Source organism: Colletotrichum tamarilloi (genome assembly GCF_030869305.1).
Source record: "Colletotrichum tamarilloi strain Tom-12 chromosome Unknown Scaffold_20.1, whole genome shotgun sequence".
Taxonomy (NCBI): domain Eukaryota; kingdom Fungi; phylum Ascomycota; class Sordariomycetes; order Glomerellales; family Glomerellaceae; genus Colletotrichum; species Colletotrichum tamarilloi.
The window spans coordinates 516601-531134 of NW_026849403.1; the positions used below are offsets into that span (position 1 = coordinate 516601).

Below are 14534 nucleotides of genomic sequence, written 5' to 3' on the forward strand. Positions count from 1 at the left end.
GGCGGGGTACGAGAGTTTAATGAAGGGTTCAATTAGAAGTGGCATGCAGAGTTTGGGGTCGTCAGTATGTAGCTTGAACACGACTGTATTTCGGTTAGAAATAAAATCTAGTTGTACTACACGTACCGAAGCAAAGTCCCTTTTTGTTGTGTTCTCAACAATGACATATCAGCGCATCATCATCACATAAAGTAGCCATCTGAGCAAGAGATGAAGACAATGGAGTTTGATTTGAATACGTACGACCCAGTTCGGGCCACCTGAACAGCTCTTTCGAGGTGATAGCAAGCAACTCAAAGGCTTTGCTAAACCTCAGTAGTCTCAACTCAAAACATGGGAGTGATCTCAACCACTCTTTTCCAACACTATTTTTTTTTCTTGCCTACTTGCCGTTTTCCATTGTACCTGTGCCTCACTCCTGATTGCCTCAGGCCGAATCATTTCTGAAAATAACGCAAGGAGGGGGTATCTCGCAAACGCCGCCCAAGACTCATTTCAGCTGGCCAAAAGGGCCTCTGCTGAGAGGTATGCGGTGGGTATGTGTTTAAAGACCAAGGGAAGGAAACAAAATCTTCTGATGCCAAAGGAAAGGGAAGGAAATGAGCCAATACTCAAAGAGTCCAATCGATGTGGACATGGGGAGATACAAACGAAGCTTCATCAAGCTCGTGTCTCTTCCGCCATTCAGATCGAAACATTGCCAAGAGGCAAGATCTTTGACGGGTTGCCATTGAAGCGGTTGCGGTAATCGACTATGCCCTTTGCAATGCTGGGGAAGTCCTTGATGTTCTGGGATCTCATCTCTTGCAACAATTTGCGCAAGCCATCGTTGAACTGCGTCTTCTCGGGTCCTTCAAGGGTCGTGCCACCCAACTGGAGGAGAATCTGGTCGTCTAAAGCGCGGAGGAGCGACCGTCAGCGCCCGACATGCCTCGAGGACACGCAACGTGGTTATTAGTCCTTGCGGGGTGAAGGCGACCTACCCGGCAGCTTCATGGACTCGAAATGCTGGAAGATGCAGTCAGCACCCCGAGGGCAGTCCCGGCTGGCTAGCTGGTCTGGACAGATGGGTAGGTTCGGATCAATCCTGTTGCTGTAGGTGAGGGACCGAAGCCCGCCAGGGACGGTTTCAGCAAACTTGGGATGGTATCGGTAAGCACGGAAATACTGCAGTGGACTCTCGTAAGGGGTGAAGCGTTCTCCAGACGATGATGCCTCATCAGTGCTCTGTGTAGCAAGCGGGACCTAGCAACCAAGTTAGTAACCGAAGCGCTTCCTTGGCGCAAAATGAATTGTACTTCTCTCACGGCGTTGACACCCTGCTCAGGGGTCGACTCATTGACTCCCAACGAGATCTGCTCGGGAATCTGTGAGGCTCTGGCACTCGTTTGCTGTGAGTCAGTGTCACTGTTGACAAGCGAAACAGCGCTATCTGCTGCGACTGGGCTGATGGACGGAGACTTCGCGGCAGCTGCCGGAACAACATTCTCAGCGGGCTCGTAGTCGTCTTCAGGCTCTTGCTCGGAGGAGCTAGAGTCATCGGACTCGGCCATGGCAACATCGGAGGCATCATCACTAGTGATTGGCTGCGACTCATCATCATCACCCACAGTCTCAGGGTTGCTGGGAGTCTCATGAAGCGCAGGCATGGGGGTCTCTGTGGAAGGTGGGGCTTGCGAAGGGCTCGCTGCGGCTTTACCAGTGACCGCATTTTCGACATCATCTGCCGTGTTGCGAATGTCCTTGTCGTGACCCATTGAAGGAGACTTGCTATGACGCACGCTTGCAGCATTAGATTGTTCAGCCACTTTGCTGGAACTCTGCTCAGCGTCTGCGGCAGCAGGCAAAGGAGTCGGCATCTCGGACTGAGGGCCTGTGGATGTTGTAGGGATAACGGGATCGACTTTGTTTAGTTAATAATCAACCTAATTCAATCTTTTTCAAGATGAGGACTTACCTGAGTTGCTTTTCAACTGGTTCTGAGGCTCAGACGACTCATTCGAGTCCTGGTCGAGCTGTTCCATCTCCTGCGTCAAATTCTGCTTCTCAGTCTCCTCTTCCTGAATCTCTTGCTCTAGACGAGACATTTGAATCTGCAGAAGGCGGAGTTTGCTCTTCTTCGTCTGAAGTCTGTTCTCGAGAAGCGGAAGATTAGTGCTAACAGTCCGGAGCCTCTGAGAACGGCTAGATTCTCCTTGCATGCGATTGTCCGATGGCTTGGGCAAGCGCAGTGAACTGCTGGGCTCGGCAATCGCGGGCGACTGCTGGCCGTTAGGCGGATCAGATACATGGGAATCACCCATTGACTGGACTCTGCGCATACTTGGCTTGCCGCCATCCGAATCAAGAGCAGTATCCGGCGTCTGGCCCGCCGACTTCTGGCTAAGCGACTTATCACCCATGGCAGCCTTGAGCTTGGCGCGAGCCTCGGCCAAGGCAATCTTGCGCTTCATGGCCTCGATCTGCTTATCCATGACATCGATATGAGCTTGCTTTGGCTGGCCTACAGCGCCGGACTGAGGAGTAGTTATGTTGCTTGGAGCGGGGCTCGAAAGCTGGCGTTGAGGGAGACCGTTGGATAGGGGCGGAAAGTCGCGGAAAGACGCCGGTCTAACAGAGGGCGTGTCTTGCTGAGTGCTTGACGGCTCGTCTGTGGGAGACCCAATCTCCATCTCAACATCCTCGTCATCGGACCCGTCACTAACATCAATGACAAACCGAGTGTCTTGCTGAGTATGACCGAATGGGCGTTTATGGGCATAAGTATTGGCCACGAAGTCGGATGCGACAGGTCTTTTGCGCTGGTTGATGAGAGGCGCAGGCTGTGGAGCAGATGTGAAAAGACCAGGAATGGCCGAAGCTGGAGCAGTCTGACGATCAGCTGATGGTTGCAGGGCGTTGGGCCGAGCAAGTTGATTTGCAGCAGGCGCCACAACCGGCACGTTGGCAATTGCTGATTGAGGTCTGCGAGGAGGTTCAACTGGGGAAGGTTCCTTTGATTGAGAGGATTGCAAAGAGCCTTTGCGCTCTGCTGCCTTTTGAGCACGGGCTTCACGGGATTTCTGCAGAGCATCCTTCTTCTGTTGTTGGACGAGTTCCTTATCGTTCGGCGTACCAGCTTGTGCGCCAGTGGTGGTGGATGAAGATGCTGCTGCCTTTGCACCCTTTGCAGCCAACAGGCGAGCAATTCGATCCTTTCTCTCTTCTCCAGCCGACTTCACTGCTGAAGGTGATGACTGTTGCTGAGCCGGGGGCTTCGGGGGCAGCGCTGCACCTGCCGTTCTGGCCTGTTGAGAGGCAGACTGACCAGAGGCATACGAGAGCCCGGGCAGGGACATGGCAGTGGAAAGGCCTGGGATGGAGAACTGACTGGGCGCTTTGGTATCCAGCTTCAAGTCAGTCAAAAGGTTGTCGACAATGGTTTTGTCAATGCCCTCATCGACAAAGTCCTGGCGGCGGACACCCAGAGGCCAGAGGTTCCCAATAGCAGACCGAGCCCTCTGCCGAGCTTCCTCGACCGCATTCTTGCCTTGTTGCTGACCAGCACCCGTTGCGATAGGCTGAATGAACTGTCCACTAGAAGCATGCAGCTGCGAGGTGGAAGCGCCGTTTTGATTGTTGGACGCTGTGCGTGGGTGAACTTCGTGAGGAGACAAATGAGGGGAGTATGATCCGGAATGCTCTCGATCTGCTGAGTGTTAGCTCTAAATCGACAAAAGTCTTCTTCTCAAAAATAGGAAATACGCACCATCACCACCGGCCATTGCAGGACGCTTCATCCCGCCATCTCTTGAACCACCATAGGAGCTGGGATTGGGATACACGGCGCTGGTCTTGCCATTACGCGCATTTGCAGTTACGGCATTCGGAACGTTCTGGCGTTGCTGGCGTGAGCTCGCCTCCGGAAGGATCTCCTCAGGCTCGTACACGTCATCAAGTTCGCCGTCAGAAAGCTCGCCTTCCTCGGCATCGTTGGAGGTTTGCTTCGTAGATCGCTTCGGCGCGGTAGGAGGGAGAGCGCCGGAGGCGACGGGGGCCTTGGGCTTCGGGGTCTGGTCGGAGTGATAGTACTGCGATGCTGGGATGAGGTTGGGACCCTCTCTCGGGGGCTGCCAGTGATGCTGGAGAGGTGGCTGCTGCTCCTGCGACTGCTGGGGTTGCTGCCAACCAAAGCTCTGAGGAAGCTGGGGAAGCTGAGGGAGATGGCCGTAGCCGCCAAGGCCAGGAATCATGTTTTGATTATGCTCGTATGAGGTCTGCGAGTGCATGACACCATCATAGGTGTTTTCGGTGTGCTGAGGGTATTGAGCGAAAGGCGGCGCAATCGGATAGGAGTAGGGCTGCTGCTGCGGCTGCTGTTGAGCAGGCGGCTGGCCTGGGTACGGCGGGTACCCGAAAGGGTAGTAATTGTTCATGGCGAGTACCGGCGACTGTGACTGCTGGACCTCCTACCTTGTGAAATGTGACAAAGAGGTACAGGTACTCGACCGTTCAAAGAGAGAGTTCAGCCCAAAATCAAGAGGCAGGGAGTGGTGGCGGGTAAGTATGTGGTCGCGATGGTACTTCTGATTGCCAGTCCTTTCAACAAATGTGGAGGAAGGTTGCCTCTAGCTTGGTGCGCTAGAATGTGGAAGGTGCAAGCTGGAAAAATCTGGGTGAGCCGAGTCGGTGGGCAAGGGCGAAAGGAGCATGGCAATTCGCATTCGCGGTGGAGAGAGGGAGACGGGGGTGGTGTTGGTGGGAGGTCAGGGTTGGCAAGTGTGATGTTGAAAATGACTTGCTCTGCCTCGCGCCAACAGGAGGGAGAATTTCACGGCGCGAAAAAAGCTCTCGTCGGAAAAAATAAATCGTCATGCACTTACTCCGTACAGCGGTCAGCAGTGGGCGGTGGGCGTGTAGCAGCGGCTATCCGAATCTCCGAATTGGGATTGATTTTTTGGGAAAAGAGGAAATCTGCCGGATGAAAGCGACGCAAAAAAAAGCTCGTAATGCTCTGTCTGGATTGAGCCGTCGCGTCACAGAACGATGCTACTGTGAGCGAGCTTTGGAACGTTGATGTCTTTGAAAGGTTCAAGTAGCCGCAAAGTGCGACTGCGACTGCGACTGCGACGGACGGAGGTTGGGGCGGGTGGACGGCTCTCGGGCAGTTCTCGAATTTCGAGTCTTTTCGGGCGGGATTACTGGGGCAAAAGTGGCAGACACGGAAGGGCAGCTCAGCGTGGGCAGGCAGGTCCAAACAACCTACCAGTACCTTACCTGGAAGGCCCGAGTCAAATGGAAATTCAAGGCCGTGAGGCTGCAAGGATGGCCGTGGCCATCAGTGGGGATACAATCCATTTCCCCCTAGTTCGCATCCGGCTAGCGTGACTTGAGACGGTCTCGCGTCACCTTTGTCGCTGGCGTCTGTCACGTGGGGGCCCCCCCAATGGGCCCCCTCCATTGTTTACTTTGCTCAGGCGTACCCTGAGCAACCGTACTCCTGAATCCCTGTTCTTTGTTAGTCCAGAGTCAACAATACAATATCCATCCTTACGTCGATTGTAAATCCTCCACTTTCCCAGCCTCCCCGACATTGCCTTGATCTCGTCTTTTCGTCACTGGCAATTTCGCCCAAGAGGCTGCAATCCCGCGACGTCTTTCATATTGTTTTCTTTCAGAAATTCGTCGTTTCCGTTGCCCTTCGTCAGCTTTGCCTCTATCTTAATGTGTACTCTATGAGCGACGTTTTGCGACGAAAGACACGAACCCAATACGACACGCCGCCCTGAGGGCTGCGCTATTCTGACGATACCCTGCTTCTTCTCATATTCCTCAAATCATGGCGCAACCACGGAATAATCCTTTTGCTAGGACCTCGCCCGGTCCTAGCAGCGGCCGGCCGAAATCCGCAGTCTTCTCATCACCGTCTCCGCTGTCAGCCGTTACCACGCCCGTATCGCACGTCAGAAACCATTCCACTGCCTCAGCAGCACCCGCAGCAGCACCTGCGGCATCTGCGGCACCTGCGGCCCCTATCATGTTCTCAGGCACCGGCCACTTCCGTCACAATCGCTCCGACTCGAGAAACAGTGGCTCTGGTTCCGGGACCTTTGCGCCTTCCTTCATCAAGACGGAGGAGATGCGCCGTGGTTCTGACACAGTCAAAGGCATCGAGGGCGAGAACGACTTCTCCGGAAAACGTTATGTGTGGCTTAAGGACCCGCAAGCTGCTTTCGTAAGAGGTTGGGTGGTTGAGGAGACAGGAGGCAACAAGATACTCGTTCAGTGTGACGATGGTACAGTGAGTGCTTTTATCTGACCGTCATGTGCCGTCATGACATAGATCGCTGACATGCAACTTTTAGCAACGAGAAGTCGACGCTGAAAGCGTCGACAAGGTCAATCCCGCCAAGTTCGACAAGGCAAACGATATGGCTGAATTGACCCATCTGAACGAGGCGTCTGTCGTGCATAACCTCCACATGAGATACCAAGCCGACCTCATCTACACCTATTCCGGCCTCTTCTTGGTCACAGTCAACCCCTACTGCCCACTACCCATCTACACAAACGAATATATCAATATGTACAAGGGGAGGAGTAGGGAAGACACCAAACCACACATCTTTGCCATGGCCGACCATGCTTTCCGCAATCTGGTAGACGAAGGCGAGAATCAGAGTATTCTTGTTACCGGCGAGTCCGGTGCTGGTAAAACCGAGAACACCAAGAAGGTGATCCAGTACCTTGCAGCCGTCGCGCACTCCGAGTCCCCCGTAAAGAATAAGTCTCAGCAGTCCAACCTGTCGCAACAGATCCTCCGAGCCAACCCTATCCTTGAGGCCTTTGGTAATGCTCAGACGGTGCGTAACAATAACTCTTCACGATTCGGCAAATTCATCCGGATCGAGTTCAACAAGGCAGGTGCCATTTCTGGCGCCTTCATCGACTGGTACCTCTTGGAGAAGTCTAGGGTGGTGAGGATCAACGGGCATGAGAGAAACTACCACATCTTCTACCAGCTTCTCAAGGGCGCAGACAGGAAGATGAAGCAGGAATTCCTCCTTGACGGCTTGGATGTCGAGGACTTTGCTTACACGCGCGCTGGCCACGACACAATCGTCGGCGTCTCCGACCGCGAAGAGTGGGACTCGTTGATGGAGGCCTTCAACGTCATGGGCTTCTCAGACAAGGACCAGAACTCAATCATTCGCACAATCGCCGCCGTGCTACACCTCGGAAATATCTCTGTCGTCAAGGAAAGTCGTGCCGCAGATCAAGCCCGGCTGGCACCTGATGCCAAGGAACAGGCAGCCAAGGTTTGCAAGCTCCTTGGTGTTCCGCTCGAGCCATTCCTGCAGGGCCTGCTTCACCCCAGAGTCAAGGCTGGCCGTGAATGGGTTGAAAAGGTTCAAACTCCCGAGCAGGTCCGACTGGGACTCGACGCGTTGTCCAAGGGTATCTACGAGAGAGGTTTCGGTAATCTCGTGACTCGCATCAACCGTCAACTGGATCGTACAGGCATGGGCATCGACGACTCGCGCTTCATTGGTGTCCTGGATATTGCTGGTTTCGAAATCTTCGAAGAGAACAGCTTTGAGCAGCTTTGCATCAACTACACCAACGAAAAGCTCCAGCAGTTCTTCAACCATCACATGTTTGTGCTCGAGCAAGAAGAGTACGCGAGGGAACAGATTGAATGGCAGTTCATAGACTTTGGACGCGACCTTCAGCCCACGATTGACCTCATCGAATTACCCAACCCCATTGGTATCTTCTCTTGCTTGGACGAAGACTGTGTGATGCCCAAGGCCACAGACAAGTCATTCACCGAAAAGCTCAACTCCTTATGGGACAAGAAATCGAATAAGTATCGCCCTTCTCGACTCGGCCAAGGCTTTATCCTCACGCATTATGCGGCGGAAGTCGAGTACTCCACCGAAAGCTGGCTGGAGAAGAACAAGGATCCGCTGAATGATAACATCACTCGCCTCCTTGCTTCCTCTACTGACAAGCATATTGCCGATCTATTCGCCGACTGCGCCGATGTCGACGACGATCTAGGTGCCAGCCGCAACCGGGTCAAGAAGGGATTGTTCCGGACTGTCGCACAGCGCCACAAGGAGCAGCTCCACAGTCTGATGGCACAGCTTCATTCTACCCATCCTCACTTCGTCCGCTGTATTCTGCCCAACCACAAGAAGAAGCCCAAGCAGTTCAACAAACTGCTCGTGCTTGATCAGCTGCGGTGTAATGGTGTTCTCGAGGGTATCCGCATTGCCCGGACGGGCTTTCCTAATCGCCTTCCTTTTGCCGAGTTCCGTCAACGCTATGAAGTGCTTTGCAGAAACATGCCCAAGGGCTATCAAGAGGGTCAAGCTGTAGCGGCCATGATGCTTGAGAAGCTTGGCCTAGATAGGAGCTTGTACCGCGTGGGCCTTACGAAGGTCTTCTTCCGAGCTGGTGTGCTAGCCGAACTGGAAGAACAGCGTGATGCCCTTATCACCGAAATCATGTCTCGATTCCAGTCAGTTGCACGTGGCTACATCCAGCGACGAGTCGCTTACAAGAGGCTGTTCCGGACTGAGGCCACCCGCATCATCCAGAGAAACTTTAACACCTACCTCGACCTGATGGAGAATCCGTGGTGGCAGCTTGTTAGCAAGATGAAGCCACTCCTGGGCGCTACTCGTAGTGCAACAGAGGTCAAGAAGAGGGACGCAATGATCCGCCAGCTTCAGGACAAGATGAAACAAGAATCTGATGATCGCCACAAGCTGGAAGAGGATCGCCGAAATGTACACAACGAGATGGTCCGAATTCAACAGACCTTGGAAAGTGAACGTGCCCTCGCGTTGGACAAGGAAGAGATCTTCAAGCGCCTACAAGTGAGAGAAGCAGAACTCGAAGAGAAGCTCTTCGGCGCCATAGAAGACCAAGAGAGGCTGGAGGACCAACTTGACGACCTACTAGAAGCCAAGAAGAGGGCCGAGCACGACGTTGAAAAGTACCGGGCTCAACTGGAGCAAGCTGCACTACTTATCGCACGGCTAGAGCAGGAGAAGTCAGAGCTCTCAGAACGCACCGAAGAGCTGGAGCGCTCTATCGAAGAGATTTCGCAGAAGCAATCGGAGCGTAGCGAACAGGAGAGACTGCTCGAGGACGAGATCAAGATGTTGCAGAGCCAGCTCAGTCTCAAGGATCGCAAAGCACGGGACTTGGAGAGCAAACTCCTCCAGATCGACCAGGACCTCGAGGTCAAATTGCGGACAGCACAGAAAGATTTGCAATCGTCAAAGTCGAGAGAATCCCAACTGGCTCTCGAGAACCGCCAGGTCCAACAGCAACTTTCTGAACTATCCAAGACTTCGACCGACTACGAGGATCTTGTCCGCAAGAAAGAGAGCGAATTGTCCGTTCTTCGGGGAGACAACAAGAAGTTTGAGATGGAGCGTCGTACCTTTGAGGAGCAAAAGAAGGTTCTCGTCTCCGAGAAGGAGACCGCTGCATCCAAGCTTCGCGAAGTCCAGGCCGAGATCACAGCCATCAAATCACAACAGTCTCAGCTTGAGAGGGAAGCCGAGGATGCCAAGAAACTTCTCGAAACACGGCTTTCTGAAGATGCCCAGGCAGACGAGAATCGCCAAGTCTTGGAAGCTCAGATCAAGGACCTCAAGGACGAGCTCTTCAATATTCAAAAGGAGCTTAGCAGGGAGAGGCAGTCACGCGACGACGTCCTCCTACTGAGCGAGCACAAGTTCAACGCCTTACAAGAAGAGTACGATCATCTGAACGAATCGAAGATCATTATAGAGAAAGAGCTGTACGTTCAGCAAGATAACCTGCGTCGAACCAAGGAAGCCCGCGACACCGCCGAACGGGAACGCGACGAAGCGAGACAGGAGATCAGACGTCTCCGGGTCGCCAAGACTCAAGCCGAGGAAGCTCGCGTGCAGGCCGAGATTGAAGGCGAACGGGCTGCTTCTCGGGCTGCTCGAGAGAGAGAGGAGAGCCTTCGGAAAGATCTCGAGGCTGCTCAGGAAAGGTTGAAGTGGTTCGACAACGAGTGCGCCAATCTCAATCATCAAGTCGAGGATCTCAATAAGCTTATCCTTTCTTCTGGAGAGTTTGGTCTAAAGAACGATCAGGAGAAGGAGAGACTCGAGCGCGAGCTGGTCACTGTCAAGGGTCGCCTCAAAGCCTCGGAGAACGACAATCGTGCCCTTCTCAACAAGCTCCAGCAGAAGGGGCTGGAAATCGCCCGCTCAAGTTCAAGAGCCAGCGAAGCTTCAAGAAGTCAAGTGCTGGGTCTGCAACGTGAAAAGACCCGAGCCGATGAACAAAATGCTCAGCTGAACAAACAGCTTGGCGAAGCTCAATTCACCATCGCTGGCCTCGAGAAGAAGGCCGAGAAGTTGCAGCTCAACCTGGAGGATCTCAACCATGAAGTGGCCCGAGAAGCTAAGGCTTCGAGGAATGCCGAGAAGACGGCATCGACTGCTACTGCGCAACTTGCGGAGGCCAATCGCACCATCGAGTCTGAGCGCCAGCTCCGTACACAGGCTCAGGCCACTGTCCGAACTCTGCAAACTACCATGGAAAGTAGGGAGAAGGAATTGCAAGAGCTGAGGGCGCAGATGCTCAAGGTCCTCAAGACGGTCGATCCCGACGTTGTTGTCCCGCCTCAAGCAGACGGCACAAACGAGGGCGTGCTTAGCAAGAACTTCGATCTGGTTAGGAAAGTCGAGGATCTCCAGCAGAACCTTCGGGTCCAGACGGCTGCTAGAACAAATGCCGAGACCCAGTTGGCGGAGCTGCGCTCTTCTCGCATGGAATCTCCTATGAGGCCCAAGCTGGAAGAGATCAGCCCTAACGAGGCCCCTTTCAATGGTTCGCCCACCTTTAGGCGATCCAAGATGCAGAATCGTCAGTACTCGAACAACTCGACGCCCACCCGCCGTTTCGAGCCAGAGAATATGGACTCAGCTCGCTCTGACAAGACTGCGGATATCCTGAGCTTCAACAACCGCATGGATCTCAAGGCCGAGGTTGAGGAGTTGCAGAACCAGCTTCAGATTGCTGAGATGCAAAATCGACACCTCCAAAGCCAGATCGAGCGCGGTTCCTCGCCCCCGGAGGAATTCGACGAGAACTCGTCTGTTCTTCGAGTGCAAAAGTTGGAGAAGGTCAACAGCCGCCTGCACGACATGCTGGACGACTCTGCAAGGAAGGTGTCGGCTCTGGAGCGGAGTGTGAGGACCGGCGAGTTGTCCCTGCGTGATATTCAGACCCGATCGCACGAAGAGATCCTGGACGCGCTCAACAGCCAAGAGGAGGCGCGTCGCTCACTTCTGCATAGCCACAGGGATGCCATCTCGGAACTTTCGGACGTCAAGAACCATTTCGAACGGATGCGCCACGACCGAGCTGCCCTTGAAGTCGAGCTTCGGGACACCACATCCGAACTCGAGGAAATGAGCCTGGCTCGCGAGCAAGAGGCTGCCAGCCGCAGTCAGCTCTTGCAGGACTTCTCTGATCTGCAGATTCAAGTCGACAACCAGACTTCCAAACTCGCCGACGTTGGGTCCAGCTTGAACCTATACAAGAGTCGTGCAGATGAATATTTCAGTAAACTGGAGCAAGCCGAGATTGCCGTTTTGAAGGCCAACCGAGCGGAATTGTTTGCCAAGACGCAGGCTAAGGAGGCCGAGGAGACGTATGCCGAGGTCATGTCCGAAAGAGAAAAGATGGACGCCACTATTGAGGACCTTCAACGCCAGAACCAGAGGCTTGAAGAGAAGCTCGAGGACGTTTCGACCGATTTGGATGCCGCAAGTCAAGCTAAGAAGCGTCTTCAGCACGAGCTCGAGGACTACAGGAACCAGAGAGCCAACGATATCGAGGACAAGGAAACCAGCATGGAGCAAACACGCAAGAAGTACCAAGCCGAGTTCGCCACATTGACCAAGGAGCTCGATCTGGCCCGCGAGGAGAAACTCTTCAAGCAAGCCGAGATTGCTCGCTTGCGGGAGGAGCTTGATGAGCTCCGCTCTAAGTGGGACGACGAAGTTCTCAACAGCTCGACCTGGTCCAAGGAAAAGGCCCGGCTGGAGTCAACTCTGGCTGATGTCGTCTCGTCACGCGATGAGGCGGTCAACGCCCACAGCGAGGCCCAAGGCAAGGTTGTGACTTTGCTTTCCCAGGTTCGGTCTCTCCGCGCCTCTGTGGACGAAGTCACTTCTGAGCGAGATCTTCTTGTCCGGGAGAAGCGCAGCATCGAGGCTCGCCTTGAGGAAGCCAAGGCTGGTCTGGAAGATCTCACCAACGGCGACAGCGCATCACTCCGCGACGCCGCCAACCTGGACAAGGAAATGTTGGAGTTGAAGTCCAGCCTGGCTCAGCATGAAGACATTGCTGCTGCTGCAGTGGAGAAGATGAGACGCGCCGAGGCACTGGCTGCGGAAATGCAAAAGGAGGCCATGGTTGAGCGCGAGGCCAGCACACAGCTCCAGAAGGTTAAGGCCACCCTGGAGAAGTCTTTGAACGAGATTCAGATCAAGTTGGTCGACCTTGAGACCAAGGGCTACTCAAGCGCTAGCCAAGATATCAAGTTTTTGCACAAGCGCATCCAAGAGGTAAGGATAGCCCACCATAAGACACTTCTCATAGTCACTAACAACATCTTTCAGCTTGAGTCTCAGCTTGAGGAGCATGAGAATGAGAAGAACAAGTCTCAGCGATCGGTTCGAAATGTTGACCGGATCGTCAAGGACCTCCAAGGTCAGATCGACCGCAAGGACAAGCAGAACACACAGCTGCAAGACGATGTTGCCCGCATGCGTGACAAGGCGGAAAAGCTCCTGCAAACGATCGAGGAGCTTCAGTCGTCCGAGTCGGAGAACCAGCTTCAGGCACGCCGTGCTGAACGGGAACTCCGCGAGGAGAAGGAGAGGTCGATGCGCCTGGAGCGTGAGCTCGAAGGCATCAAGGCATTGAGATTCGAAAAGGGGGCGGCGTCCGCGATGGGAAGCGTCCGCGGTGCGTGGCGCACAGGGTTTAGTGTTGATGATGACACCGCCTCCATGATTTCTGTACCCAAGCGGAAGAGCAGCCTTAGTCGGGCACCGAGTCTCACCAAGGGGTTCTTGTAAAAGAAGCGGGGTGTCAAGGGTATGATGTCGATGTATGGGGAAAAGACGTTGTAATGTTTAAATGGGATTGACTAGCACGGGTCGTTTCGGCGTTCGAGCCACGGACCGTAAAGGTCTGGGGGAACGGAGCGTGCGCATGGTCGCGAAGGGCGTGTTATGGTGTTTTTCTCTTTCCCTGTTGTATACGTACAGCATTGGCGTGTCTAGCATCGGGTTTGCGCTTGGTTTATCGTTATAGTGGTCAAACTTACATATTTTCAGTTGCCTTTATGAGACGAATAGATTCGGACGTTCAGAAGAGGATATCATGACTACAGTAGCCCTCCACATGTGCACTTGAGTTCTTCACGTGGATGGGGATATTCCGTTACTCTCACCGCTGAATTCCTCGTGGATGTTGTTTGGTCTCGGTGGTTGTACTTGGGTGACCTTGGATATGCGGGTAGCCGCGCGCTCTCGAGAGGAGGGGAAGTTTGGTGGTGGGAGCAAACAAAAAGGCGAGGGTCGGCTGTTCTCTCTTTCGAGGTTCTGTGAATCTTGTCTTACTTGTTTTCTCTGCTGTCTTGAGCTTTGCTGTTGCCAGAGCAGAATCTGCCGCATCGTTCAAGTATTTGAAACTGAGACATATACGACCCGACTTGAATCGAGCTCGACGACCTGCGGTACTGTACCATCGGACTCGATATACGACTGCTGTGGAGATGGCGGATCTTCGACGGCGAGTACCGGTTGGGGGACTCAGCGATGTTGGAGGAGAGGTGATTTGTCTTGATGATGAGGGTGTTGTTGAGGAGGGTGTTGATGTAGGTTTAGTTGGTGGGGGTGGGGGTAGTGGTGGGGGGTATTATTACTACGATGATGAGAGTGAAGATATCTCGGAGTCTGAGACGACTTCGGATGAGGAAGAGAGTGGTTGTGGTGGATGTGGAGGGTGTTGGGAGGAAGATGAGTGTTGCTTTGAGATGGTGGAGTGTTGTTCTGGTAGGTATGGCTGCCAGACTGGAGGGGGGAGGGGAAGTTGTAGTATTGGATTTGGATGTGAGATTGGCGGGAGGATGACACCAAGGGATTGTGGAGGTAAGAGGGGGAAGAAGTGTAAGGAGTGTGAGAAGAGGAAGAAGTGCAAGATGTGCGAGAAGGGGAAGAAGAAGAAGGGGAAGGGGTTCTGGAGTAAGCTTTATCCTGTTAGGAAGTTGGGGGAGTGGGGTGGTGATGTTGTTGGTGTTTCGAGGTGCCCTGGTGAGGTTAGTATTCCCTCCTCTGTTGTCTTTTTCTAGATTTCGTCTTACCTTCCGAGGTCTTGTGAAGGTGTGGGCTGAGACTAAAGGAGAGAGATGGTTGGTGTTTTTGTTTGCATATCGTTAATGGCGTGGAACAGCAAGATCCGAAGAAATGGGGGTTCAA

The 14534-nt window shown here is 53.7% G+C and overlaps 3 protein-coding genes across 3 annotated transcripts; 2 read left to right on the plus strand and 1 right to left on the minus strand.

Annotated features, from left to right (window-relative positions):
* Window positions 1-684: 684 nt before the first annotated feature.
* CTAM01_06969 (uncharacterized protein) lies at window positions 685-4415 on the minus strand (the record flags this gene model as incomplete). Its single annotated transcript, XM_060522994.1, has 5 exons — window positions 685-893; window positions 984-1245; window positions 1308-1903; window positions 1958-3688; window positions 3749-4415. 5 exons carry the CDS (start codon window positions 4413-4415, stop codon window positions 685-687), a joined length of 3465 nt encoding a protein of 1154 aa, XP_060382496.1.
* A 1403-nt stretch (window positions 4416-5818) lies between these two features.
* Window positions 5819-13130, plus strand: CTAM01_06970 (uncharacterized protein; the record flags this gene model as incomplete). The annotated part of the gene is made up of 3 exons (XM_060522995.1): window positions 5819-6280; window positions 6345-12614; window positions 12669-13130. The coding sequence occupies 3 exons, from the start codon at window positions 5819-5821 to the stop codon at window positions 13128-13130; spliced, it is 7194 nt and encodes a 2397-aa protein (XP_060382497.1).
* A 701-nt stretch (window positions 13131-13831) lies between these two features.
* CTAM01_06971 (uncharacterized protein) lies at window positions 13832-14407 on the plus strand (the record flags this gene model as incomplete). The annotated part of the gene is made up of 1 exon (XM_060522996.1): window positions 13832-14407. One exon carries the CDS (start codon window positions 13832-13834, stop codon window positions 14405-14407), a length of 576 nt encoding a protein of 191 aa, XP_060382498.1.
* Window positions 14408-14534: the final 127 nt, after the last annotated feature.